This window comes from Sinohyriopsis cumingii, unplaced genomic scaffold (genome assembly GCF_028554795.1).
Source record: "Sinohyriopsis cumingii isolate HCF-2022 unplaced genomic scaffold, ASM2855479v2 utg001673l, whole genome shotgun sequence".
Classification (NCBI taxonomy): Eukaryota; Metazoa; Mollusca; class Bivalvia; order Unionida; family Unionidae; genus Sinohyriopsis; species Sinohyriopsis cumingii.
This window is the reverse complement of record NW_028316034.1, coordinates 42,732-70,726: the sequence shown is the minus strand read 5'-3', so window position 1 is coordinate 70,726 and position 27,995 is coordinate 42,732. Positions and strand designations below refer to the sequence as shown.

General features: G+C 34.4%; 1 protein-coding gene across 1 annotated transcript; it reads left to right on the top strand.

Moving 5' to 3' along the window:
* Window positions 1-532: 532 nt before the first annotated feature.
* On the top strand, window positions 533-21,514 carry LOC149771760 (tubulin--tyrosine ligase-like). Its single transcript, XM_089948155.1, has 9 exons — window positions 533-779; window positions 1,574-1,828; window positions 7,653-7,731; window positions 11,043-11,287; window positions 11,905-12,037; window positions 13,654-13,854; window positions 14,408-14,501; window positions 17,219-17,337; window positions 20,646-21,514. Exons 2-9 carry the CDS (start codon window positions 1,666-1,668, stop codon window positions 20,752-20,754), a joined length of 1,143 nt encoding a protein of 380 aa, XP_089804281.1. The 5' UTR covers window positions 533-779; window positions 1,574-1,665; the 3' UTR covers window positions 20,755-21,514.
* The last annotated feature ends 6,481 nt before the right edge of the window (window positions 21,515-27,995 follow it).

The following is a 27,995-nucleotide window of genomic DNA, read 5'->3' as shown; positions in this document are numbered from 1 at the left end:
TCCAGTCAGCTGGTGTCTGACCCTGCTCTAAATGAGACATGGAATATTCCCTGAATATCTCTGTTTCCAAATAATGGCAATACTTCATGTTCTCAAATAGAGTCTATATCTTCTTACAGTTGCTATCACTGTAACATTGGGTTAACCAGTTTGTCATTTGATAATGGCCAAGGATGTTATGCAAGAGCCTGGTCACATGATTATCGCATTTGTCATGAACCAAGAGATCAAATCTATGGTAGCCAATAAGAGTCACACTGTGAAGTATAGACAGTTGTTGTTTTCTGGTGGCATTTGCAATTTACAGGTGTTGACTTTAAAACTTTATTTACTACTTTGTACTGAAACACTGGGAGTTGTTTAAACAGTTGGAGGTCAGCGTATACATGTACTTTCAAGCTCATGTTGGTATTCCATTTTCAGTGACAATCCCAACACTATTCTCCCCATCACATATGGTTACAGTTGTATTTCTTTAATTGTTTCTGTTGGAATCTCACAGGTGACAGAATGAATGCCATGGAAGAATCATCTGTTTTTCAATTTGATTTACACTTTATGCAACATATACATCAAATTCCAAACTTTAGGACAAGCAGCATTGTGAAAATATTTTTGTGGTATTACCATGATTTTGAGTAACTCCCTTGCATAACCTTGAATCAACGTGGCATCTGTTTATTGATCATTTCCCACAGTCATCTGATTTAAACCAGAAATGAAATGCATTTTAATATGGAGCAAAGAACAACAAATAGACAAATATAAATATCTTGAAGGTAAATAATTTTATTTATGTATTCACCGGTCACAAACTTTAAGCCTCATGATAACATACCCCTTTGGTATATTGCTAATTTCAAATTTGCTTTTTCATTTATATTTGAAAGTAGAATTTTCTAAGAGAAAATGTGAATGTGCTTTTGTTTTCATTTGCTTGTATCAATTCCAGTGTAGTATTTTTTTTTTAGTATTGTTAATATACAAGTCCTATGAACTTGCTTTAAGAAGGTTTTGTTGTAAGTTTAGTTTAGGTCTGATGTGAGTGTCTGTTAAACATGCTTTGTAAACTATTGTCTTATGATTGCATGTTGTACTTACCGGTATTTAATATTATGCACATTAATTAAAGTTGGTACATTAGCTTTGTAGAACATATATATTAGAAAAACAGCTCATCCAGTGATATTGTTTATGTACTTTACTGACACCACTGACATTAAATAAAATTTCTTGTATCTTGTTTATCAAAATGTACTTGACTTGTTTCTTATTGATAATAAATATGTCAGGGCTTGTAATAACCTTTATTGAAATTGAGATGCTTTTTTTATGCAAGAAGGAAAATGAACCCCTCATCAAAGCATTTGTGAAGGATGAGGGGTATTAGTAAAGCTTGAGGCTGAGCATTTATATGTGTTAGACTGAATGCTTTATGGAAAATAATAATACTTTAAGACTATATATGTCTAAATTTTAACCAAGATGTTATGTCCAGATTTAGATTAAAATGCATTACTATCCGATGTCTGTATATTGGTCTGATTAAAAGTTGCTAAAATGACTCTTTCAGATTTTCCAGTTCCATAAAGTCTGCACTGCTGACACCTTGACAGTGTAAAATTATGTAAGAGTTTAATCCTAAACAAAATTGGTTGGACAAAAATGTATGGATTTGTTCAGAGAGACAAAAAAAGCAGTGTATATCATGCAGTTGCAGAGTATCTTCTGTCTGAGAGAAGCAGAGATTGGAGAAAACTTCCATCAAATGTGGCTGGTTTCCACCTGATGTTTGGAGAAAGAAATAAGCTTCCTTTTGGAAGATTAGGTAAATGGCATATCACAGAATGTAGTATTTAAATAATCATAAAACTTTTTGAATTGGTTGCATTGAAAATACCTGTAAAAATGTCATTATGCACCTTGAGCAACAGTAAATTGATTATTTTCTTATTGTTTTCTTGACAGTTGTTTTTAGATATGCTTAAATTGACAGTCAGCTTATTGTTTGGGAACTAGATTTTAATTTGAAAATGTCACATTCATTGGAGTGTTTGTGTTTCAAGTGTTGACAGTTATGACTGCATGGTGCAATAGTGTCATTATTTTTGTTTTATGGCCTTGTTATCCAATGTATGATTCCAGGTGTTGACATATTAAGTAAATTAGTGACACATTCTGTATGATAACGTCTTCCAGGTACCCCATTTACCTCACCTCTGCCCTGAAGACAACATATGGTACTGTTTGAGCCCATTTTTAATATAAGTTTTGAACTAAACTCACATGTATGCAAATTCAGGGAACAACCAGTCATTTTAAATACTCCTTTGATCATCCTGACTCTTTGCATTGGAAATGACTAAGGTAAGAAGGCTGATATATATGACTAAGGTAACAAGGCTGATATCCAGTGCTAAGATAAGAAGGCTGATATCTAGAACTAAGGTAAGAAGTCTGATATCTTGTACTAGGGTAACAAGGCTGATATCTAGTACTAAGGTAAGAAGGCTGATATCTATGACTAAGGTAACAAGGCTGATATACAGTGCTAAGATAAGAAGGCTGATATCTAGAACTAAGGTAAGAAGTCTGATATCTTGTACTAGGGTAACAAGGCTGATATCTAGTACTAAGGTAAGAAGGCTGATATCTATGACTAAGGTAACAAGGCTGATATACAGTGCTAAGATAAGAAGGCAGATATCTAATATTAAGGTAAAAAGGCTGATATCTAGTACTAAATTAAGAAGGCTGATATCTAGTAATAAGGTAGGAAGGCTGATATCTAGTACTAAGGTAAAAAGGCTGATATCTAGTACTAACATAAGAAGATTGATATCTACTACTAAGGTAAGAAGGCTGATATTGAGTATTAAGATAAGAAGTCAGATATCTAGTATTAAGGAAAGAAGGCTCATAGCTAGTACTAAGGTAAGAAGTCTGATATCTAGTACTAAGGTAAGAAGGTTGATATATATGATAAGGTAAAAAGGCTGATATATAGTACTAAGTTAAGGCTGATATCCAGTACTAAGTTTAGAAGGCTGATTATTGTATAAAATTGCTTCATTTATTCTTTGATGCCCTAAAAATGTATTTAAAGATCAACAGCTTTGGTTTAATAACATTCATAAGATAAACTTGGGAGCATGAGTAAATTTTCTTATGGTTTTCTATCATGTAACCACTCTAGGTCTTTGTTTTGTAGAGGTTGTTCAGGTGAGGACATTGTATGTGGTTTTAGTTGAGGATTTTGAATGACTATGGATTTGGGCCATTGCAGAAAACAACATAACCTTGTAATAAACCTGACCCTAATTTCTTGTCGAAAATATTGATATCATTTAGTAACTGGACCATGATTTCAAATTAAACGAATGATAGAAAAGATGAAAGAGTTTTCTCTCAGCCATGGAGCTGCACTGTCACTTCTGACACAAGCATTTTGCAAATTAATTGTAAGATAATTTACATGGGATTTGTGATCCAGTCATGATGCGGAAAGGAAAGATAAAATTCCACACTTATAGAGAGATCGCTTTGAGGAATTTTGTCACATTTCTGTAAGATATCACCTAAATGATAGCCTAAATTTATCTACAACTTGCCATTTGAATTTTAAAAAATGGCCTAGTTGCAGACCCTTTGTAATTTTAGGTCACATTAAATAGTGGAAACAAAAGTGTGATGGTAAGGTATACTGAGATATGAAATACCATTGCATTTTAAAGGTTTACAAACGTGGGATAGAAAGGCACACTGAATTATGAAATACCATTGCATTTTAAAGGTTTACAAAAGTGTCTGGAAGGGGGCTTGAAATATGAATCTATGTGTGCATGCGTGTGTTAGTGTGTATGAGTGTACAGGAACGAGAAAGAGATACACATGCAAATGTTTTATCTAGGAACAACCAACGATAAGGGTTTTTCAAAACACATATTATTTTTATAAATTTAAATGATTCTGTATCAAGAATTGAGGCAGAGTTTAAGGAAAAAGTAGTCAGATAGGAAACACCATGTAAAATTGGCAAGATTTTAAAAACATTCCAAGATTATTTATTTATATGTCTATCTGTCTGCTTATCAACCTATATATCTATCTGTCTATCTGTCTGTCTGTTTGTCTATCTATTGGGGCCCCAAGTGGCCAAGTGGTGTAAAGCACTCTCTTTTGCTGATCACTGTCATCTCACCTTGGTCTGCGCAGGTTCGAATCTCAGATTCTGCCAATGTGGGTATGTAAGAAAACCTGCCAGTAACTTCTCGTGGGTCAGTGGTTCTTTCCAGTTTTTTTTTTCCGGGTTCTTCCTCCACCATTAATTTTGGCCACCATGTAAAGCCATGTAAAGCCTATCGTGTGCAGAAAAATGGCATTAAACCCAACAACAACAACAACAATTACCCATCTGTCTATCTATCTGTCTGTCTGTCTGTCTGTCTATCTATCTATCTACCTACCTACCTATCTACCTACATATCTGTATGTCTATCTATCTATCTATCTTTCTATCTATCTATCTATCTATCTATCTATCTATCTATCTATCTACCTACCTACCTACCTACCTATCTACCTACATATCTACATATCTGTATGTCTATCTATCTATCTATCTATCTTTCTATCTATCTTTCTATCTATCTATCTATCTATCTATCTATCTATCTATCTATCTATCTATCTATCTATCTATCTACCTACCTACCTACCTACCTATCTACCTACATATCTACATATCTGTATGTCTATCTATCTATCTATCTATCTATCTATCTATCTATCTTTCTTTCTTTCTATCTATCTATCTATCTATCTAGCTACCTACCTAGCTACCTACCTAGCTACCTACCTAGCTACCTACCTACCTACCTACCTACCTACCTACCTACCTACTTTCGTGTGACTTGCTGTATACTTATAATGTAAAAGTTGAATCAGTCAACTTTAATGTGTGATGCTTTGAAGGTGGCAGAGACAGAGGGTTGTTGCCAAATCAATCACCCAGTGTAACTGTCCTGAGATATATTTAGTATGTTGTAAACCTTCAGTTGGTCAACATTTCTATATTTGAGCTCACTGAGAGAGAGAGAGAGAGAGAGAGAGAGAGAGAGAGAGAGAGAGAGAGAGAGAGAGAGAGAGAAAGAAAAAGAGAATGTAAATATATGGAAATCATTTAACTATGGATAATTTGATAACCAAGCATTTGCAAAGCAGTTAAAACTTTAAGAATAAGGGTGTGTGAAAATCAATAATAACAACAACAACAACAAAAACAGTAACAACAACACCAACAATAATAATAATAATAGTAATTATTATTATTATTATTATTAGTAGTAGTAGTAGTAGTAGTATTAGTATTATTATTATCTTTATTATTATTTTATTATTATTATTATTATTATTATTATACAGATCTCTAGCTAATCATGAATTTATGTCTCAACACATTATTTTTGGGGAGGGGGGCAAACATGTAGTGGTCAACAAGTGCCCCTCGTCGCTCCTATAGATGGCACTGACTACCTTTCTTTCATTTTTTTTCAACCTTTTTCTTGGCACCACTTGATGGAGGGTGCAGTTACCTATGTTTACCTGTACACCTTGACCTAATGCATGTCATAGTTTTGAGAGTACATGGTACATGATAATATGCTGATAATATACAATGCTGTCAGGCATTTCTGTGCACCTAATGTTTCTGTCTCCAATATTGAAGCAAAACGCTTACCGAATTTGACCGTTTAACAAAAATAAAATACTGCAATGCTTATCATTTGAAAAGAGGCAATGGTCACCAGAATATTCTGTTCAAAATAATATTAATTTTGGGCATAAGGGATACCACCCCCATGTTTTCATGACTTGTGATATGTTGGCCTATTCTGCACACAACTTTGAAAAGATGTAATATTTGTCCATCAGGCTATAGAAATGAAATACATTACTTTCAACTGTTTCTGTCAGCATTTCAGTCAAGTAATTAGGTCAGGTTTATAGCTAGTTTTACAAAATTCAAAGTAACTGTGCTAATAAATGGCAAGATATATTAAGCAAACTAAACTGATCTTGTAAAAAATTAGTAAAGTTCAACATTTTATACAAAAAATAAGTTATTATGTGGAAGAGAAACAGCAATGAATAGGATGTAATGTGTTTACAATTTCTTGTTCATGGGGAAGAATTACTAAAGAATTTAGAAACAGACTGTACGCCCAGGAATTTCTTGAGAATGCCATTCTAGTGGCAAGTTGAAACATTGGGTAGCAGGCAATATTGTACATGTGGGACAACTTCTTGCAAAGTTGGAAAGCTGGATTAAGATGCAGAATGTTTTAAGGTATACATTTCCATCTTTTATATAATGCATTTATTTGTATGATTCTAAAAGATACTTAGTAAATAGGATTTTCTGGGTTACAGGTTTAAGAAGATCATGGAGTATGGGTCTTCATGTTGACATTTAGAAATCATATTTTCATATGCCTTTCAAGTTGAAATGTAGGATATTTTTGTACACTTTATATCACTTTTCTTAATTAAAGTAAGATTGTTCTTTCTTGATACAAAATGGATTTTTTTACCTGAAATAGCATGCAGTCCAATGTTTACACAAAGGATATATCTTTGCACAGAATGAGCAGACATTATGGTATATATATATATATATATATATATATATATATATATATATATATATATATATATATATATTCTTTATACATGACAATTTCTTTACTGATATGTATATATGAAAATTTCTGTAATGATTCAAGAACAAAATAATATTTTTATAAAAATCTCTGAAACAGTTGAATAGAGAATGCTTTATTCTATCACATTGACCTTCTACAAAACAGGAAGAAACTACTTTCAAATAAATAGACATAAAAATTCAAAGTCCTAAATTTAAGGCTGCATTTCTTCCCAAAATTTATAAAGTATCAATGTATGCATCTTTGTAATGCCTAACAATGTAAACAAATTTTGTCACCACCAAAATCCACTCAGATTTTCCAGTATGGTTTGCATAAAAATGTATTATTTTACACTCTTTGGTTTGGTGGTTTTGAAAACAAAACTTGATTTTCCAAAACTGTTAATATGTTGGATGTTTGTCTTTATGTTTGTATTGGGACAACCATATTTTTATAGGCAGACCAGGTTTTTAAGTTCAGCACAAATTAATTTATAACAACACCTGGACAGTGATAGCACATCTCCACTTCAATATACTTTGCCAGTTCCAGAGATTAAATAGCTGTGTCTGGTTGATGCCATGCTGTTATCAACAATTTTATTTGGAAAAGCAACAAAAGCATGCCATGCCATTATCTCATTTCACAGCAAGGATTCCCCATTATATTTAATGGTTTATCTATGTACAAAATATTTTCACCACTATTAATTAGACGAGCCACAGGGTCACTTGATTGATTACTTGGATTTATGTTGTCATGTTGTGTCATTATCAATTTATGATTTCTTTGCAAAGGAATGCAGTTTTGAAAGGCTTGTATGCTGAAAGAAATTAATAAAGTAAACTTAACTTAAAAAGTTTGACTGTCATAATTCATTGAATCTAAGGAAAGGGATGTTAGCCATCCTTCAAATTTTAAATGTTTGTTTTACCAAAATTTCAGGTCATGATCCAGGCATTGTCCAATTGGTCAACTACTATCGAGGGTCTGATATCATCTGCAGGAAAACTGCCATGATCAAGTGAGTCACTATATATGTACTTGTGAGTCATTATATATCTGTAAGTGTCACTATACATGTACAAGTGAGTTATTATATCTATATAAGTGAGTCACTACACATGAATACATAAAAATAATATTTGTTATGTATTAGGTACTTCATAAAAGGGTTGAGGTACAGTAGAGGATTGATTTTCACAACTTTACAAGTCAGAATATTCTTTTCAAGCATACTGGCATCACACCCCACAAATAGTTCTACAGTAACTACATATTAAAAAGGCTTTATATCTTATCCAAAGTAGTGGTTTCCTCAACCATTCTGATTCCCTATAAATGCTATAAGTTGTAAAACAGGTTTTACTTTCTGCAGCACTTTGTGTTTACTACTTAGAAATACATGTACATTACGGATCTCAAGCCTCCCTTTTATCATAGATGTTTTAGTAACAGTGTATTGTACTTGTTTATAAAGAAAACAAAGGTAAGTTTAATATCCTCACTTTTACACACCGCTCCAGTGGGTCTAGTGGTTAGAGCATCTGCCTCGGATGTGGGAGGTCATGCGTTTGATCCATGGCCGAGGCATACCAAAGACTTATAAAAATGGTACTAACAGCTGCCTCGCTTGGCACTCAGCATTAAGAGGTTAGTGTTAGGACTTTTTGACCTGGTGTCAGGATAATGTAACTGGATGGGATATCATGCTACATGTCTGTGGCATGATGCCCCAGTGCTAGACATCACCATAAACTGCCACACTGCAGACGTAATAGCAATATGACTGAAAAATTGTTAAAGCTACGTTAAAAATCCAAATCACACACACACTCTCTTTTACACACAAATATCCATCCACTACAGGAATGCCTACAATGTCATGGTTTTTCACACAAAATATATTGTAGACTCCCAAATCTCTTCATATGATTGACATTTCCCTATACACAATTTCTCCAGAAATGTATCTCTGAAATAATTGTAGAATTACCATCTTTACTCAATTATATGTCAAATCCACCTGCAACCTACACAGACCCAAATCTGCCAGTTCTTAATGTGCCAGCAGATCTGGGTCTGTGCAGTTTGTTGGAATAATTAGTTGAACAAAACAAAATAGACCCTGATCTGCAGGTACATTATGATATGGCAGAGCAAGATCATTGTTGTTTGCAGTTCGATTTGACCTATAAGCAAGTACATACAGTATATTCCAGCTCCACTCCAGAAGACTTCCTTGAAAGACTTGTATCTGTCGTTAACTTTGAAGAGAATTTGGGGATTACTCATACCTTCAGCAATGTATTACCATGTACAGGTCAGGTTTTTATTGCAAAGCGTTCATTGTAGAATGCAGAGCAACTACTGATGATGTTACATTGGATCAGTGTTAATGAAGCTTGGTAACATACTGGACTTTATATTTCTAGTCATAAACATGTTTTGAAACACAGTCCCAGATAATAGAGCATGACAGAGTAATGCAGAAATATTCTAAAACTGAACTTGTCTTTCTACAACATATGATAAAATAGAATAGAAATGACAACAATTTAAATATAAAATGATAACAAATAGAAAGACAGAGTGTAACTAAAAGATGATATTTGCTTGAACTAGTAAATAATGGATATATTTCATCAAGAGGATGAAAATACTTCAATTTTGTACACACAAAATGAAATATATCCTTTATTCTCCCTGAGCAAGCAAATTTTCTTTTGATTTTACACTCAGTAAAATGGCTAGCAATATTTATAACCGACAGATTTCTTTCCGTATCCCACTCTGTACCTTTTAATTTCTGTATTTGTGTAAATTTGCACAGAAAATATAAGTGCATCTAGTAACATTTAAATTCATGTTAAGGAGAACATTACAAATAATTGAAGGAAACACAAGTATTATAGGATTTGAACCTTGGTCATCTGTATACATATTAGGTGGCCATATTTGCCACTAGACCATAAAGTATCTTTCAATATTTTCCAGATTTCTTGATAATAATGTTATCATTATCTATTGGTGTGCCGTGAAAAATTATTTATTGTATTTCACTCAAGAGAATTATTAGGATTATTTCTCTCAGAAAATCCAGTAAATCTGGCCCTGCCAAATATACGACTTAAAATGCTTGTGTTTTAAATCAATACACTATTTTTTGTTGTTGTGTGGATATGGTTTTCATGAATTTAATGAGTGCGATAAAGTAGGCCACTATTTTTTGTTGTTGTGGTGATCAGTTATTATGAATTTAATGGATGTTATAAACCAGGCCACTGTCTTTTGTTGTTTTAGGGAATCAGTTTTCATGAATTTAGTGACATGGTTTGTAGCATCCATTAAATTAATGAAAACTGTTAACCAACAACAACAAATATAGCGGTCTGGTTTCATGGCAACCATTATATTGATAAAAACACATCCACTACAACAATAAAAACTAGTAATCTGATTTTGTAACATACATTAAATTCATGGAAATTATTCCCCAAAACAAAAAAAATAGTTTGTACAGTGGCATCCATTAAACTGCTGAAAACTGATTCCCAGTAAGAAAAAATAGTGCAGGCCTCATTTTGTAGCATCAATTAAAGTCATGAAAACTCAGATTCCCTAGATGCAAGAAAAAATAGTGGCCTGGTTTGTAGCAATTATATTAAATTCATGAAAACTGATTTCCTACAACAACAAAAGACAGTGGCCTGGTTTTTAGCATCAACTAAATTCATTAAAACTGATTCCCCTTCAAAAGCTAAAAAAAAATGATGGTTGGGTTTGTAGTTTTCATGAATTTAATGGATGCTACAGACCACTCTACTCTATTTTGTTATTATAGTGGTCAGTTTTCATGGATTTAATGAATCCTAAAAAACCAGGCCACTATTTTTTGTTGTTGTAGGGGATCAGATTTCATGGATTTAATGAATACTACCAACCAGGCCACTATTTTTTGTTGTTGTAGGGGACCAGATTTCATGGATTTAATGAATACTACCAACCAGGCCACTATTTTTTGTTGTTGTAAGGGATCAGTTTTCATGGATTTAATGAATACTACCAACCAGGCCACTATTTTTTGTTGTTGTAAGGGATCAGTTTTCATGGATTTAATGAATAATGCCAACCAGGCCACTATTTTTTGTTGTTGTAGGGGATCAGATTTCATTTATATAATGAATACTGCCAAACTGAACATTTCAAGGCATAAAGAACAGTGAATCTTCTTTGGAAACTCTTTCCCAAATCGCAAACCTATGTAACAATAAAAGTGTACTTTTTTTTAAAAACCAGATAAATTGGAATTATACTACATCTGGTCTCTTTCAGATTGTTCAAAGGTTATGCAGTTAGTATGAAACATTCAACAGTGGAAGAATCGTTCAAATGGCTTCCATTGACATTCTTCATCTGCCCACAGACAGTTTCTCGAATGAATGTCCGTAGCTGTAATCTGATGCATCCAACCCCAAAACCTGATGAGAGGGCTGAACTTCGGAAAATGGTGGAAGAGCTGACTCAAATTGAGGGCAAACCAGCGGCTTGGATTGCAAAATCTTCAGCTGGGGCGAAAGGTCAGCATATGTTGTGTACCTAGAGTCATTTTAATATGAAAGTAAATGTCCTTTCTGACCAAATGTGGGAGTTTTCGAGACATGAGAACATGACAAAATATCAAATAATCTTATAATTTTTATTTTCATACATACATATTTTGCAGTTTACCTTCATTTCACCAACAATCTCAAAGAGGTTTCTAAATATTCTGATACAAAATATAAAATGGTACTTTTTTGCTTAGTATATTTTCAGAATTTAAAAATATTTTTTAATTTGCCATAATATTATTTTAGAATGCTTGAATTTGCTTGGATGAAATTAATGTTATTTTTGCTCAATAATATCTTGAAGATCAGGAATTCACAGTAGCTGAGTTGGCAGAGCATTGCAGTCCAGTTGATGTGATTTTAAAACCTAATCTCAGAGCCCAGGTTTGCTGTCTTGATATCTCCTTTAGACCAGCTTCCACTTACTCAGCAAGATATGGCAAATAATATACCAAAAATAATGAGAGCAACTCAGACCAAGATCATTTGGATGCAATTAATCACCCAAATCTTATCAATCTTTTATCTTCTTTGGGTATAATCCTCGTCAAAGTAATGATCATCTTCTCTTTTTTTCCATGTAGGAGATGGGATCAAGATATCTACTGATGTGAATGACCTTATTGCATATGTTGACAATAATCCTTATGCCTTTGTGATACAACGGTACATTGAACGGCCTTTCCTGCTCCAAGGAAACAGGAAATTTGATATAAGGTTTGAATATTTAAATACATGTTTTTTCTTTTGTTTACATAAATCTTATCAGACACATGAGGCATGCCCAGATAAAATTATCACCTTTATGCATAACAAATGCAGGTTTTTCTTGTGACTGTAGAACTGTGGAAAAGATATTTATTCATCTCTAGCCAATTAAATATTTTAACCATTTCAAAAGAATATTGATTTATGATAGCAATAATTGTCTCATATTGAGAAATATAAGTTAAGTGTCTATGCATTTGCAGTTATTGCAAAAATAGAGCTGTAAAAGAAAAAACTCAATAGAAAAAAGGTGAAACCCTGGGAAAATTATTAGAATCTTTGACCTGCTTTAAATTGGCATTGAAGGCCAGACTTTTATGTAAACTCGATTGTTTTTGTGAAATAACCATAGACTTTTCTTAATGTGTCAGGATAGATGAATTCTTGTTCTTTATTCTGTACAATTTTTAATATTTTTTTATTGCTTCTCTGGATCAAGCTGTAACTGTTTTTTGAAATAGTGAGAGGGCAGTTTCCACTACTCGTCTATGATATAATCTTTACATGGCAACATACACTGTATGTTGAAATAGAGGCAGGACAGGTTCTAATACTTTTCTCTGTCGTGACACTTACATGGGGATGTACATTGCATGTTTTAAGCTGGTGACAGGACAGTTTCTGATACTTTGTTGTATCATTACCTTTACTTGGGGACATATGTTGTGTGTTGACTGGTGATGTGGCACAATTTCTGATACCTTTCTGTGTCATGACCCTTACATGCAGACATTCACTGTGTTTTGTACTGGTGACAGGACACAGTTTCCAATACTTTTCAGGGTCATGACCCTTACCTGGAGGCATTCACTGTGTGTTGTACTGGTGACAGGACACAGTTTCCAATACTTTTCAGGGTCATGACCCTTACATGGAGGCATTCACTGTGTGTTGTACTGGTGACAGGACACAGTTTCCAATACTTTTCAGGGTCATGACCCTTACATGGAGGCATTCACTGTGTGTTGTACTGGTGACAGGACAGAGTTTCCAATACTTTTCAGGGTCATGACCCTTACATAGAGGCATTCACTGTGTGTTGTACTGGCAACAGGACAGTTTCCAATACTTTTCAGGGTCATGACCCTTACTGGAGGCATTCACTGTTTGTTGTACTGGTGACAGGACAGTTTCCAATACCTTTCAGGGTCATGACCCTTACATGGAGGCATTCACTGTTTGTTGTACTGGTGACAGGACACAGTTTCCAATACTTTTCAGGATCATGACCCTTACATGGAGGCATTCACTGTGTGTTGTACTGGTGACAGGACAGAGTTTCCAATACTTTTCAGGGTCATGACCCTTACATGGAGGCATTCACTGTGTGTTGTACTGGTGACAGGACACAGTTTCCAATACTTTTCAGGGTCATGACAATTACATGGAGGCATACATTTAAATCAGATGTTGCATAGGACAATGCAAATCAGACTATAAATTTATGCATGGTTATGAATTGCATGTACCCATAACTCTCTAAAATTTTCCATTTAAATTTTTAAAAAATACTCCAACATTTCAGCAGCTATCACCTTTGACCTTATATATTATAATTATTTCAGATGTTGGGTATTACTGGATTACAAGTATGATATCTACCTGTTAAAGGAGGGGGTCCTTAGAACTGCCTCAGATGAATACAAGCCAGATAACTACAATGCTGTAACCAGTCACCTCACCAATCATGCCCTCCAAAAGGACCTCTCAAAACATTTTGGTTTATATGAGGAGGGGAATGAAATGTTCTATGAGGAGTTCAACAGGTAGTATAATTATAATTAATACCTGATCTAGTGACAACCTGTACAAAACAACCAACTGTCCATAATGACCTGCAGTGTTATGTCCCTTAAAACACATTTATAGAATTTGCCTGTTCATAGCAACTACCTGCATAACACAAATAGTGATCACTATTGTGTAGTCCCCTGGACCTTTATATACTATGTTTATTTAATGGCAGTTATTTATTTATGGGGGTCTTGCTCAGATCCATCTCATTTCTATAAGATAATGTACTTTTATTATCTCTTTAAGTGTGTGTGTGTCCAGTTTTTGTGTTATCTATCTACCTTGTACATATCAATGCAGATGATCTGTCTTGCTTTCTTCTTTTTCAGTATATGTGCCTTATTGGCTTGAAGTATGAATGCTTTCTGCTTTAAAGATGCAGTGTTTAATGTAGTGGATAAAGAACATGCTGTTAAATTCCCATGTTTAGATTTGTTTTCTTTTTTTTTCTCGTACTTTTAGATGTACTTTTAAAAAGTATCTGTGAAAGCAAGGAAAGTAAAAATTTGTCTTTTATTATTTTAGGTACTTGCAAGATACAGTTGGTGTCACAATGGAAACAGCAATATTGCCACAAGTTCGAAATATAATCAAAAAGTGTTTTCATGTGGTGAAAGAGGTATTTGACATTTGACACGGTTTTTAAAGTTGATAATTTACTCATTTTTACTTACAGTATGATCTGCATCTGTCATACAGCATGCATCATCTGTCAAACAGCATGCATCATCTGTCATTCATGCCTGTCAACTTGTATGGGTTACCAGTAATTTGTTCTTTTTTTTTTGTCAGTTTATGGATGTACAATCATTGTGTATGTTTTTTTCTTGTAAAACTTTACATTTTTAAAAAAAAAATTGTAGAAACATTTTTGTGTGTAAATCTCAGGAGTGTTGACATAATTTTTCTATTTAAAATCGAGCATGATCCAGAATCCTTTTTAGCTATGCACATGCATGGTGGGAATAACTCCAATATGCTGGGGAAAATTAACATTTGGCTTGGTGATCAAAACAGGTCATTTGTAGCACCACACCCTGTGTTAAATTGATAACCTCTAACACAGATTTATTGGTTTTTATGTCAAGTAAACCAAATCTTGCATATCTGGCATTGTTTTAATCATAGCATGCTTTTTAGGGTAGAGTAAAGGCATGATGAAATATTTAAATTTCATTTTGTCCTTTTATTCTGCCAAATATGTGCTCTACACATATTTTTTAGAAAGAGCAATGATTTAACCATATTATAAGATATTGTGGAAAATTTTATCTGATGTGCATTGAATTAAGTGGGTCAGATTTGTAATCCAAACAGGAAGATGCCTTGCCAGCATGACAGAGGTAGTACAGATACTTAGTGATGTCATTCTCATGGCTCAAAGATATGTTACACTGCCAATTTACATAAACATCTTGACCAAACTTGGCACACCATATAGCAAATTCATAACTTTTCAAACACACGATATGCAATTTTAATAGAACTGATCACCAGCCTACGAGGTATAAACTTCTAGACTGCTACTTTGGCGATTTTTTTATTTTTAGATTTTAATTTTTGGATATCTTCTGGCGTAATATGTTAGGGTTTATGGGGGAAAAATATGAGCCCATGATAAATCCTAAGAAGTTAATACTACACCTTGAAGTACATTTTACAAAATACCTTGAACATAGCTTTTTTTAAAATACTAGTCATGACACTTTTGTTTTTGAGTTGCTCCATACATGGATCATGAATCACTTAAAGATGAGTCTGAGGATTATTGCATGCTGTCTATGAGTGTTGTCCTGTATTAACAGATGATGGCCAGAAAAGGAGCTTTAATTGTAGCTACTGGTGGATATTTAGTACAGGTGGCATCCGCTTCCAAATCTGAAAGTTGTTATTCAGCGACTACTTGCCTAGTCTCACAGCAATGCAGACTGTGAGAGATCATTTTCTATGATGAAAAAAGTATGTTCAGATTGTAGGAAGTCCCTGAATGCAGACACACTAACATCATTTTTACAGTGTAAAATAAACATATTTCTTACCTGATTTTATTCATTCTTTGTAAAATAGGCTAACCTCATCAAGATGTTGGATGATTTTTGTTTTGAGTTAGATCTGACATATTTATGAGGTGATCTTTCATCTGGTTGACAAAAGGTTATTTTACCATTCTAGAGTCTATTTGTTTTGGTAGGATTTTGCTCAAACTTGGCAGTTAGGCCTATCTACTCAGGATCAAGGTTGAGTATTACTATGAATGAAATTCATGTGACCTTGCATCTGATTAAATGAGCTTATCAAGACTCTAGTAACTTTATTTCTGATCAGATTTTGATCAGACTTGTTTAGGAGTCATATATTTACTAAGATGTTGAATTTGTGTGATTAAGATCTACACATATTGGTGACATAATTTTGTATCTGTTTAGCCATGCATACCACTCTGGAAACCATGTTCCAGCTTCATCTTTGCTCCATCTTATTTTATCATTTTCATAGACAGGTTTATTAATAAGTGAGATCTCAACATATTAATGAAACATGAATCTGATTGACAGAGCTTCAAAGTGTCTCTCTAAATCCAGAGATTATATTTCTCATCCTGTTTAAAAAATCTTGGTAAATGTATTTATATCATCAAGCTCTTGGATGACTTTGATTATGAGCAGAAGACTGTGTATAATAGTTATGTCTTTATCTTTAGAAAGAATTTTTTCACGATTAAATAGATAGGGTAAAATAAATTATTTAAAGTTTAGGAGATGCTTTACATAACTTGTACTCTTACTAAACTACATAAGCCTGCTTACTGAAATGGTCATCTGTTAAGTTATGTAAGATGGGTGAGCAATATGTAGCTCAGTTTGGCCTCTTGCTTATTACATGGTGCCAAAATGGCTTGTGACTTTGGAATTCTTGAAGTTAATATTAAGTCTTGTTCTACAAGCTAATATCAAACCATTGCTGTTGCCACAAAGTCAGTAATTTCCAATTATAAATTATTTCAAATCAACTTGGAATTAAAAGAATACAAAAGTGAAGAAGAGGAGGAGGATTGTCTTTTGTAAAATCAGGGTCACAAATGCATAATTTACACTCGCCTTGATGCTATGCATATTTCCCTTCATTCAAGTTAAATGCCTGCTTTTTGTTGACTCACGATACACTGATGGTTACTATAATATCATTACAATATTAATCTTCTAATGAATTATGAATTAAAATGATGCACTTCTGTACTTTTAGTTTGCAAATATCATATTCTCTTGTCATAAAAGTTGATGTTCAGTATGGCTTATTCAACCGAGTATTAGTTTAAACAAAGTCAATTTTTTGCAGAGAATCAAGACCAATGGCATTGGGTACATTAGTTTCCAGTTGTTTGGCTTTGATTTTTTGCTTGATGAGGACCTAAAAGTTTGGCTTATGGAAGTCAATGGGGCACCTGCTTGTGCACAGTGAGTCTAAGTCTATGTCCAGTTTTATGTTTCTTTGTATTAGCAGATAGCAGGACATATGTAACAACTAGCCTAAACATTAATATTGTAAATATGAATGTATCGAATATCAATACTCTTAAAAATATCCTTGGTTACAGAATGTCATAATGTTTCCTAAGCTATGTAACTCAATCCCATAGTGTACAGTGTAATAAACTAAGGGCATGTAACTCCATCAGATACTGTACAATATAGTAAACTAAGGACATGGAACTCCATCCAATACTGTACAGCATAATAAACTAAGGACATGGAACTCCATCCAATACTGTACAGTGTAATAAACTAAGGACATAAAACTCCATCCAATACTGTACAGTGTAATAAACTAAGGACATGAAACTCCATCCAATACTGTACAGTGTAATAAACTAAGGACATGGAACTCCATCCAATACTGTACAGTGTAATAAACTAAGGACATGGAACTCCATCCAATACTGTACAGTGTAATAAACTAAGGACATGGAACTCCATCCAATACTGTACAGTGTAATAAACTAAGGAAACATGGTATCTTGAAAAATGATATTAAATTTGCAAACTAAGCACATGTTGTAAAAAACTGAAATGACAAAAAAACACAATGTTGTCTTAGCCTTAGCTGTCATACTCTAGAAATTGATACAGGTCAATATAGTAATTGGAACCTAGTCCACATTTTTTGCCATTTCTGTCCAGACTTGATAGGTGATGAATAAATACATCCTATTGACATGTTGTGTAATAAACATCAGAGAAAAATGCTTTCGATAATGCTTCTATCTGATTATTTGAATATTTAATCATATAACGATGTCCAAACCAGTCCTAAGTAGTTATTTTCCTAACTATTACAAATATTATGGCTAAATTGGCTTATGAAAAGTTCCAAATATCACAAAACCAGACTGCCCTATTCAGCTAGATAGTTGCTGTATATATACTTGGCACAATATATCACCATCATTCATTTGTTTCTTCTTTTCCCATTACATTGTACACTGTCTGTTAAACAGGTTTAGTTACATTGTACACTGGCTAGTACATATGTTTTGTTACATTGTACACTGTTATAGAAGTTTTATTACACTGTACAATGTTATAGAGTTTTTATAGATATGTTAAATTAATTACTATAATTAATTGTTGTAAAGACAGTGTCAGCAGTGGTATAAAAAGCAATTTGAATGATGTTATAGCATTGTGTAAAAGTGTTTAGAAAGTCATGTAACACATCACTTAGTGACATTAGCAATTGAGACATAGAAGTGTTCTACTGAACCATTTGGTATTGAAAATCAGTTTCGTTATAACACCAAATGTATGATTGTATTTAATGCTTGCATTAAATGAATTATGTTGTATGAGGCAAATTGTACAATAATATGTAATATTACTTTGATATTAGTGATGGTTTTAATAAAGCCTAGAAACTTCATATTTACTCTGATGAAGAAATTATCAGCAACAAAGAAGCCTTAGAACAGTTCATAAGAATCATAATTAATGAAATTGTTTTCTTGAGATTGACATGTATTATGATTTTATTCGACAAATTCATTTTGTTATTAAATTATTTCATTTCTTATTAAGTTGAATGTTTATAAAATGAATACTGTTTTGTAATAACTTTACAAGAAGTTTGACAACTTATATTAAATACTCAAAACAATCTGCAAGTGTTTTGACCTGATCATTGTAATATCAGAAACATAAAAAGCATCAAATCAATTTCTGTATGGATATGTCAAGGAATTTATGACATGGTCTACTCATCTCCACATGTAGATCTTAAAGTTGTGTTGTTACAAGTCCTCCTTAATGGAAGGTGAGTGTGGGGCTTTCACTGAAACTTTTCCTCTTATCTTCTTGGTTCTGAATGAAATTGTCAAACACCCAGTATGGCTACCATGGTAGTCGTCTTGAAAGTTTCATTATTACTAGTACACCTGAACAGGTGGTCATATCAACATAGTGATTTCACTTAAAGACTTGGTATGGTGTCTACTTGCTTCTAAATGAAAATAGTGCCACCCACCTTCCAACATGGCTGTCTTAGTAGTTCTTACGAATAATGTTATCCATAATCTGCATTATTGAAAGATTAATATATATGGCCATTATGGTAGACATCATGACAGTCTCATTTATAGCTGCTTCTCCTGCATGGATAGAAGTAGTGACAGAACATTTTTCTAGAAGACTTCTTATGATATTACTTACAAAATATCTCCATTAAGACACTTCTTGCAACATTTAACTGGTTCTAAATTGAAATGGCACATATCTACCAGCATATGTACTCTTTCGTGAAGGAGGTTTGAAAATCAGACCTAATTGAAATAATGGTCAAAAAAACTAAATGGCATTGCTTACATTTTTTTACTTCACTGAGCATATGAACAATGAGACTTGTACATATACTGTGCAACTGAATTTTGTCCATACTTTGTATTTAGTTACATTCTAATCAACAGAACTCTGATATTGACTTTACAGTCAGCAGTTGTGACTTAGGATTTTAGTTCTATAGGCTTGTATGAATGATTACACAAACAAGAGACTCAATAGATTTGTATCATAAGCCAAGGTCACTTTACCAGAAATAAGCGAAATGGTTTCCACTCAGCAGCATTAGTTCTATGTCAGTTTGTTAGATCAAATGTTGTGGATGCTATATGCTTGTGGTAAGGAAGACAACTATTAATGTTGGGATCAAAAAGTTAAAGGCAAGATCACTGTTATTGAAAAAAGAAAAAATTCTTTTTACAAAGTTTTTGGTTATCTACATAGAGGACTATTATATACAGGACAGGCATATAATGTGCTTTCATATCAAAGTATGGGTAAATCATGTACAGGTTCAGGTCAGTATTGTACAGGTAAAGGTAAATCCTGTTAAGGTACAGGTAAATCATGTAAAGGTACAGGTAAATCATGTAAAGATACAGGTAAATCCTTTAAAAGTACAGGTAAATCCTGTAAAAGTACAGGTAAATCCTGTAAAAGTACAGATAAATCATGTAAAGGTACAGGTAAATCATGTAAAGGTACAGGTAAATCATGTAAAGGTACAGGTAAATCATGTAAAAGTACAGGTCAATCATGTACAGGTACAGTTAAGTCATGTACAGGTATGAGTAAATCATGTACTGGTGTATGGTGCTAACCTGCAAAATCTTCAAATTATTAAACGTTTTAAATGTTGATATAACTTGGATTTTGTTGGCCATGGCAAAGTTCATAACTGAAAACAAAATATAAAATTTCTTTTTTTTCCACAGAAAACTTCTGCCTGACTTAGCCCGTAGCATTGTTGTGAGCGCAATAGATCCAGTGTTTCCTCCAAGTGTGCCCAACTCAGCTGGAAACACATGGTTTTACAAAATCTAAGTCAATTCAAATCTGTCAAACCTGTCAAGATTTTTATATAACCCCGCTTTGAGAAGCAGACTCTGTATATGTTAAATCAGCTATTATTCAAAGGGTTACAAAATTTGTTGATTTTTTGACCACTAAACCCAAAGAAAGATATCCTTGTTATTAACTGTATTTATGTCAGAAGTGTAAAATTTCAGGAATTCAAGTATCGATGAAAAAAAAACCTTGTAAGACTAATGAGAATAATGCTTATGTAAAAAGTGATTTTGCTCACGCATTCATCCTTCGATCTAACCTTGGTCACAGTTACATGATATTTACCATAGTTAAATCAGCATTTCTTTAAAAAGACTCAGTCCTTTACATTTGTGACCTATAGTCAACAAAAGTTGCCATGTTAATCCATCTTTGAATGAATGTGTTTAAAACACCAATGATGGAGATTAATTAGACATGGTTCCAAGGTTTTATTTAATATTGCCTAAAATGGCTGTGATATGTGACTAAGTGGACTGTTCACTTATTTCACTAATGACTCTGGTGTTATTTTCAACTCTTCAGTTGCTGTGTCCATTTGTTTTTACTTCCTTATTATAATGTGGTTCATGGCAGCCATAACAATGGACATTCTTTTAAGTCTTATAAGTGAGGAGGTCACCTTATAGTGAGGTACTTTATATGTGAATTACTAAAAAAAAGTAATGGGATCTGTGTCCATATCTGTCTTATAATACAGGTTACCATATCCTGAGATGCCTTCTTTATTTAATCATCAAGATCACTGAGGGCTGACCTTTGCTCCACACATTGTAAGTATTAATATTACATAGCAGTGCAAAGTATCACTCCTAGCTGAGCAATGCTTTATGCATAGTAAGTATTAATATTTCACAGCAATGCAAGGTATCACTATAGGCTGACCTATGCTCTCTGTATAGTAATTATTAATATTTCACAGCAATGCATAGTATCACCAAAGGCTGACATATGCTCTCTGTATAGTAATTATTCATATCACATTGCTGTGCAAGTTATCACTATAGGCTGACCTATGCTGTATGCATAGTAATTATTAATATTTCAAAGCAGTGTGAAGTATCACTGTAGGCTGACCTATGCTCTATGAGGGTGCAGTGCCTCAGGACATGAGAGATGTCAACATCGTAACCCTGTACAAGAACAAGGGCAACAGGAGCGACTGCAACAACTACAGGGGCATGTCCCTTCTCAGCAACATGCGTAAAGTCTTCGCATGCGTCATCCTGAACAGACTGCAGATGCTGACAGAGTTGCAGTGCAGGTTCCGCACAGAGTGGTCCATAATTGACATGATCTTCTCCATCAGGCAACTGCAGGAGAAATGCAGAGAACAACACAGACCCCTCTTTCTGGCCTTTATAGACCTCACCAAGGCATTCGATCTGATCAACAGAGATGGACTGTTCACGATCCTGGTGAAGATTTGATGCCCCCCAAAGTTGCTAAGCATGATCCAGTCCTTCCACGATGACATGAAAGGCACAGTGCAGTACGATGGCTCAAAGTCTGACCCCTTTGACATCCACAGCGGAGTGAAACAGGGCAGCGTCCTTGCCCCCACACTATTCGGCATCTTCTTCGCTGTCCTGCTCAAGCACGCCTTTGGGGCATCCACAGAAGGGATCTACCCGCACACAATTAGAATGCAGACTGTTCAGCCTGGCATGACTAAAGGCAAAGAGCAAAGTGTGTGAAGCAACCATCAGGGACATGCTCTTCTCAGATGATGATGCTCTAGCCACTCACACAGAAGCTGAGCTACAGCGCCTGATGGACTGCTTTGCTAAAGCATGTAGTGAGTTTGAGCTGACTGTCAGCCTCAAGAAAACCAATGCAATGGCTCAGGACGTGGACCCCCCAAGCATCATCATCAACAACTACGAACTTGAGGTAGTAAGTCAGTTCACATACCTCAGCTCTACCATCACCAACAACCTCTTGCTCAATGCTGAGCTCAACAAGCAGATTGGAAAAGCATCAACAACTCTCTACAGGTTGTCACAGTGAGTGTGGAACAACAGCATGCTGACCCTGAACACTAAGATCTCCATGTACCATGCCTGCATGATAAGCACTCTCCTGTATGCCAGTGAAACCTGGACTCTGTACGCCTCACAAAAGAAAACACTGAGCACCTTTCATATGTGATGCCTTTGATGCATACTTGGGATCACATGGAGCAATCGAGTAACAATTAACGAGGTGCTTGAACATGCCAAAATTCCCATCATGGTCACACTCCTCTGCCAACATCGCATCAGATGGCTGGGCCATGTATGTCAGGTGGATGATGGACAGATCCCCAAAGACATTCTTTATTCGAAACTTGCCTCTGGCAAAAGGTCAGTCGGATGGCCACATGTCCGCTTCAAGGATGTCTGCAAGCGCGACATGAAAGCCCTTGACATCGATGTCAACACCTGGGAAAAGCTTGCTCTAGACAGGTCCAGCCAGTGACATGCTCTGATCACTGGTCTGAAATCCAGCGAAGACAAGCTACGCTTTTGCTAGCTGATGAAAATCGATCGCAGAGGAAGAAGAAGCAGCTCCAACCCCCACCAGACTCAACCTTCTAGTGCAGCAAGGACTGCCACTCCCATGTTGGGCTACATAGCCACAGCGGATGCTGCACAATGACCAACCGGGACATCTCTCATGGGCACACTTCCATCGTCTCTCGAGACTAATGGATGCCAACCATGCTCTATGCAATAGTAATTATTAATATTTCATAGCAGTGCAATGTATCACTATAGGCTGACCTATGCTCTACACATTGTAATTAATATTTCATAGTAGTGCAAAGTATCACTATAGAATGACCTATGATGTACACATAGTAATTATTAATATACAGTACAAAGTATCACTATAGACTGACCTATGCTGTACACATAGTAATTATTAATATGCAGTGCAAGGTATCACTATAGACTGACCTATGCTCTATACATAGTAATTATTAATATGCAGTGCAAGGTATCACTATAGACTGACCTATGCTCTATACATAGTAATTATTGATATGCAGTGCAAGGTATCACTTTAAACTGACCTATGCTCTATACATAGTAATTATTAATATGCAGTGCAAGGTATCACTATAGACTGACCTATGCTCTATACATAGTAATTATTAATATGCAATGCAAGGTATCACTATAGACTGACCTATGCTCTATACATAGTAATTATTGATATGCAGTGCAAGGTATCACTTTAAACTGACCTATGCTCTATACATAGTAATTATTAATATGCAGTGCAAGGTATCACTTTAAACTGACCTATGCTCTATACATAGTAATTATTAATATGCAATGCAAGGTATCACTATAGACTGACCTATGCTCTATACATAGTAATTACTGATATGCAGTGCAAGGAATCACTTTAGACTGACCTATGCTCTATACATAGTAATTATTGATATGCAATGCAAGGTATCACTTTAGACTGACCTATGCTCTACACATAGTAATTATTAATATGCAGTGCAAGGTATCACTATAGACTGACCTATGCTCTACACATAGTAATTATAGATATGCAATGCAAGGTATCACTACAGACTGACCTATGCTCTACACATAGTAATTATTGATATGCAGTGCAAGGTATCACTCTAGACTGACTTATGCTCTGCACATAGTATTTATTGATATGCAATGTAAGGTATCACTATAGACTGACCTATGCTCTAAACATAGTAATTATTGATATGCAATGCAAGGTATCACTATAGACTACCCTATGCTTTAGACATAGTAATTATCAATACTTCACATTACTGCAAAGCAGAGCAAGTCAGAATATAGTGTAATATTGAATAGAATAACAGTGTGCACTTTTTGACCTCGATACTATTGAACTATTTTATTTTATACAGATATGTATATGTTGAAGAAGGTTCTCCTGTTATATTTTCACAGACATGCTTTTGATTTTCTTTAATAATTTTAGCAAATAGAATTTCCATTGTCTTTATTTGCATCACAAAGTACTTATGGAAAGGTTTTATCAGTATCACATGACAGTCATTGCATATTCAATCATGAGGTAAAAAGTTATTTCAATGTACTCATTCTTTGCACTTTGTTATGTCTTCATACAAATGGCAGTAAGGATATATGTTCATTTTTTTCAGTTTTCATTTTTAGCTATTTTGAATTAAATTTTGTATGAGTAACTTTTTATATCAACCATAATTCTGTAATTGCAAATTATCATTTTAACCATTGTTACTCTTTCCCATTTATTAAATAAAGCTCAACATAACTCATTTTACATTTTTCATAATACTATCTGTGTTAGAACTAAGCACATTTAATTGATACAATTCTGACAGATAGGTAAATTTTGTATGTTATCATATTTTCCTATTAAATGTTGTGTTTTTAAAATTGATGACAGTGATAACCATCTGTTCTCAAACATATCAAATGGATGCTTGGTGGATGGTTAAATGATTTTTATATGTAGTTTTATATATATGCTGAATTTTTGCTTGAGACCATGCCTATTACAATTTTATAATTTTGTTTCTTGGGTTTTCTAGGTAACACACCACTTTGAAGTAACTTACTAAATCAGCTGGTCATTTACTTTTGGTTTCTTGAGGAAAGTTACCATGTGATTTGTCTCATTGTTTTTCTTTGTTGGGGATTTTTCTACTGTTAACTTTTCTCAGGTAATTAACATTCACTACCAGTGATACGATTCAGTACCAGTGATACCATTCACTACTAGTGATACCATTCACTACCAGTGATACCATTCACTACCAGTGATACCATTCAGTACCAGTGATACCATTCACTACCAGTGATACCATTCACTACCAGTGATACCATTTAGTACCAGTGATACCATTTAGTACCAGTGATACCATTCAGTACCAGTGATACCATTCACTACTAGTGATACCATTCAGTACCAGTGATACCATTCAGTACCAGTGATACCATTCAGTACCAGTGATACCATTCACTACCAGTGATACATTCAGTACCAGTGATACCATTCAGTACCAGTGATACCATTTACTACCAGTGATACCATTCCAGGTCTCTATATTCAGAATATCAGCCTATTAGTCATATCTGTCTACCCCTCTAGAAGGATTTTTTTTTCTCACCCCACAAAATACAATATCTTCACATTACCACATTTAATCATATTTAACACTCACATACAACTATTGACATGATAAACCCATATATGCCAGTACACAGTCTACCATCAGTTGGGGATATGCCAGCACACATTCTACCATCAGCTGGGGCTTATGCTTGAGCCTAAGATTTAGTTTTCACTGTCAACCAATAAGAAACAGGCTTTCAAAAGCAACATCATCAGTAATTGGATAAAAGAAAATCAGAATCTCAAACTCAGTCTATAATGTTTCTATGATCTTATTACAACTCTATATTCTTAAACTAGGTAATAGAAAAGAGCAAAACCATCAAGTTTTGTAAAATTAAAAAAATAATTTTTTTCACTAGAATGTAAAGCGAAAATATTAAAAAGAACTTACAGTAATGTGAATTAAATCCTAAAATAAACCCAAAGTTCTGTCACCAGTATTAATGAATAAGGTTCTAATTAAATTGCAGTGGTTTATATGAAATTTGATCCAGTGCTGAAGGCATTGATGTGCCTGTAGTCTTGACTGTACTTATGTACCAGTAGACTGAAGTGTGATGATGTACTAACAGTTTTTCAGTTAATCACAGTAATATAGTCCAAGATATCATTGTCTTAATTCACTCAGATGGAATATTTCCCCATCAGCTTCAGGGATGATATGTCATCCCTGTTGATCAATTATCTTAGCAACCACTTCCTTTTTATTCCCTTTAACTTCTAATCTGATATTATGATTATTGTGATGTTCATCCATCTATCAATCCATCAGTCCATCTATCTATAGGCTGGTTTTCAGTCCATCTATCTGTAGGCTGGTTATCAGTCCATCTATCTATAGGCTGGTTATCAGTTCATCTATCTATCGGCTAGTTCAAGGTCCCCACAGCATGAAATAAATGTGCTATTTCCTTTTCCTTCCAAACCTTGTATGTTCCATTCCCATGGTTAGAAGAAGGAACCTATTTTCAGATCCAATTTTAATCAAACTGTATATATAGTCTACATCTGGATAGTGGCACCTGCCTGTTGATTCTCAGGAACAGAGTTCAAGGTCAAGATAACTGGAGCTAAATATTTCCATTAAGGGATCCACTTTCTTCAAATTTACCACAGCCTTAGTTTATCAGCTTCACTGTTGCAACACATTTGAAGACTGACAGCTTCTTATTGTGTTGGCAATTGATAGACCAGAGGAAAAGATTATTTGAAACTGCATTCTTGGTTTCTGCATAATAAGTAACAGATCTTACCCAATTTTCAATACTATATTTATTAATGGCATTCAGCTAACAGTGATCAGAAACTGGCTAAGCCCTCAACGGATTATCATCTCTATGGAAACAATTTCAACTTATGCCTTCAGTAGCTTATCACCTCATATAAAAAATACCACCTTATGCCCTTGACAGCTTATCATCTCATTATGCAAACCTACAACTTATACCCTTAACAGCTTATTGTCTCATCATACAAACCTACAACTTATGCCCTCAACAGCTTATCATCTCATTATACAAACCTACAGCTTATGCCCTCAACAGCTTATCATCTCATTATACAAACCTACAGCTTATGCCCTCAACAGCTTATCATCTCATTATACAAACCTACAGCTTATGCCCTCAACAGCTTATCATCTCATTATACAAACCTACAACTTATACCCTCAGCAGCTTATCGTCTTGTTATACAAACCTACAGCTTATGCCCTCAACAGCTTATCATCTCATTATACAAACCTACAGCTTATGCCCTCAACAGCTTATCATCTCATTATACAAACCTACAGCTTATGCCCTCAACAGCTTATCATCTCATTATACAAACCTACAGCTTATGCCCTCAACAGCTTATCATCTCATTATACAAACCTACAACTTATACCCTCAGCAGCTTATCGTCTTGTTATACAAACCTACAGCTTATGCCCTCAACAGCTTATCATCTCATTATACAAACCTACAACTTATACCCTCAGCAGCTTATCATCTCATTATACAAACCTACAACTTATGCCCTTGACAGCTTATCATCTCATTATACAAACCTACAGCTCATGCCCTCGA

Excerpts from the sequence above, each read along its gene's own strand:
- LOC149771760 (XM_089948155.1), top strand. The coding sequence starts at position 1,666 with ATGTATGGATTTGTTCAGAGAGACAAAAAAAGCAGTGTATATCATGCA. Across the intron at positions 7,732-11,042 it reads AGGAAAACTGCCATGATCAA|ATTGTTCAAAGGTTATGCAG; the intron begins GTGAGTCACTAT and ends GGTCTCTTTCAG. Across the intron at positions 13,855-14,407 it reads TTCTATGAGGAGTTCAACAG|GTACTTGCAAGATACAGTTG; the intron begins GTAGTATAATTA and ends TTATTATTTTAG.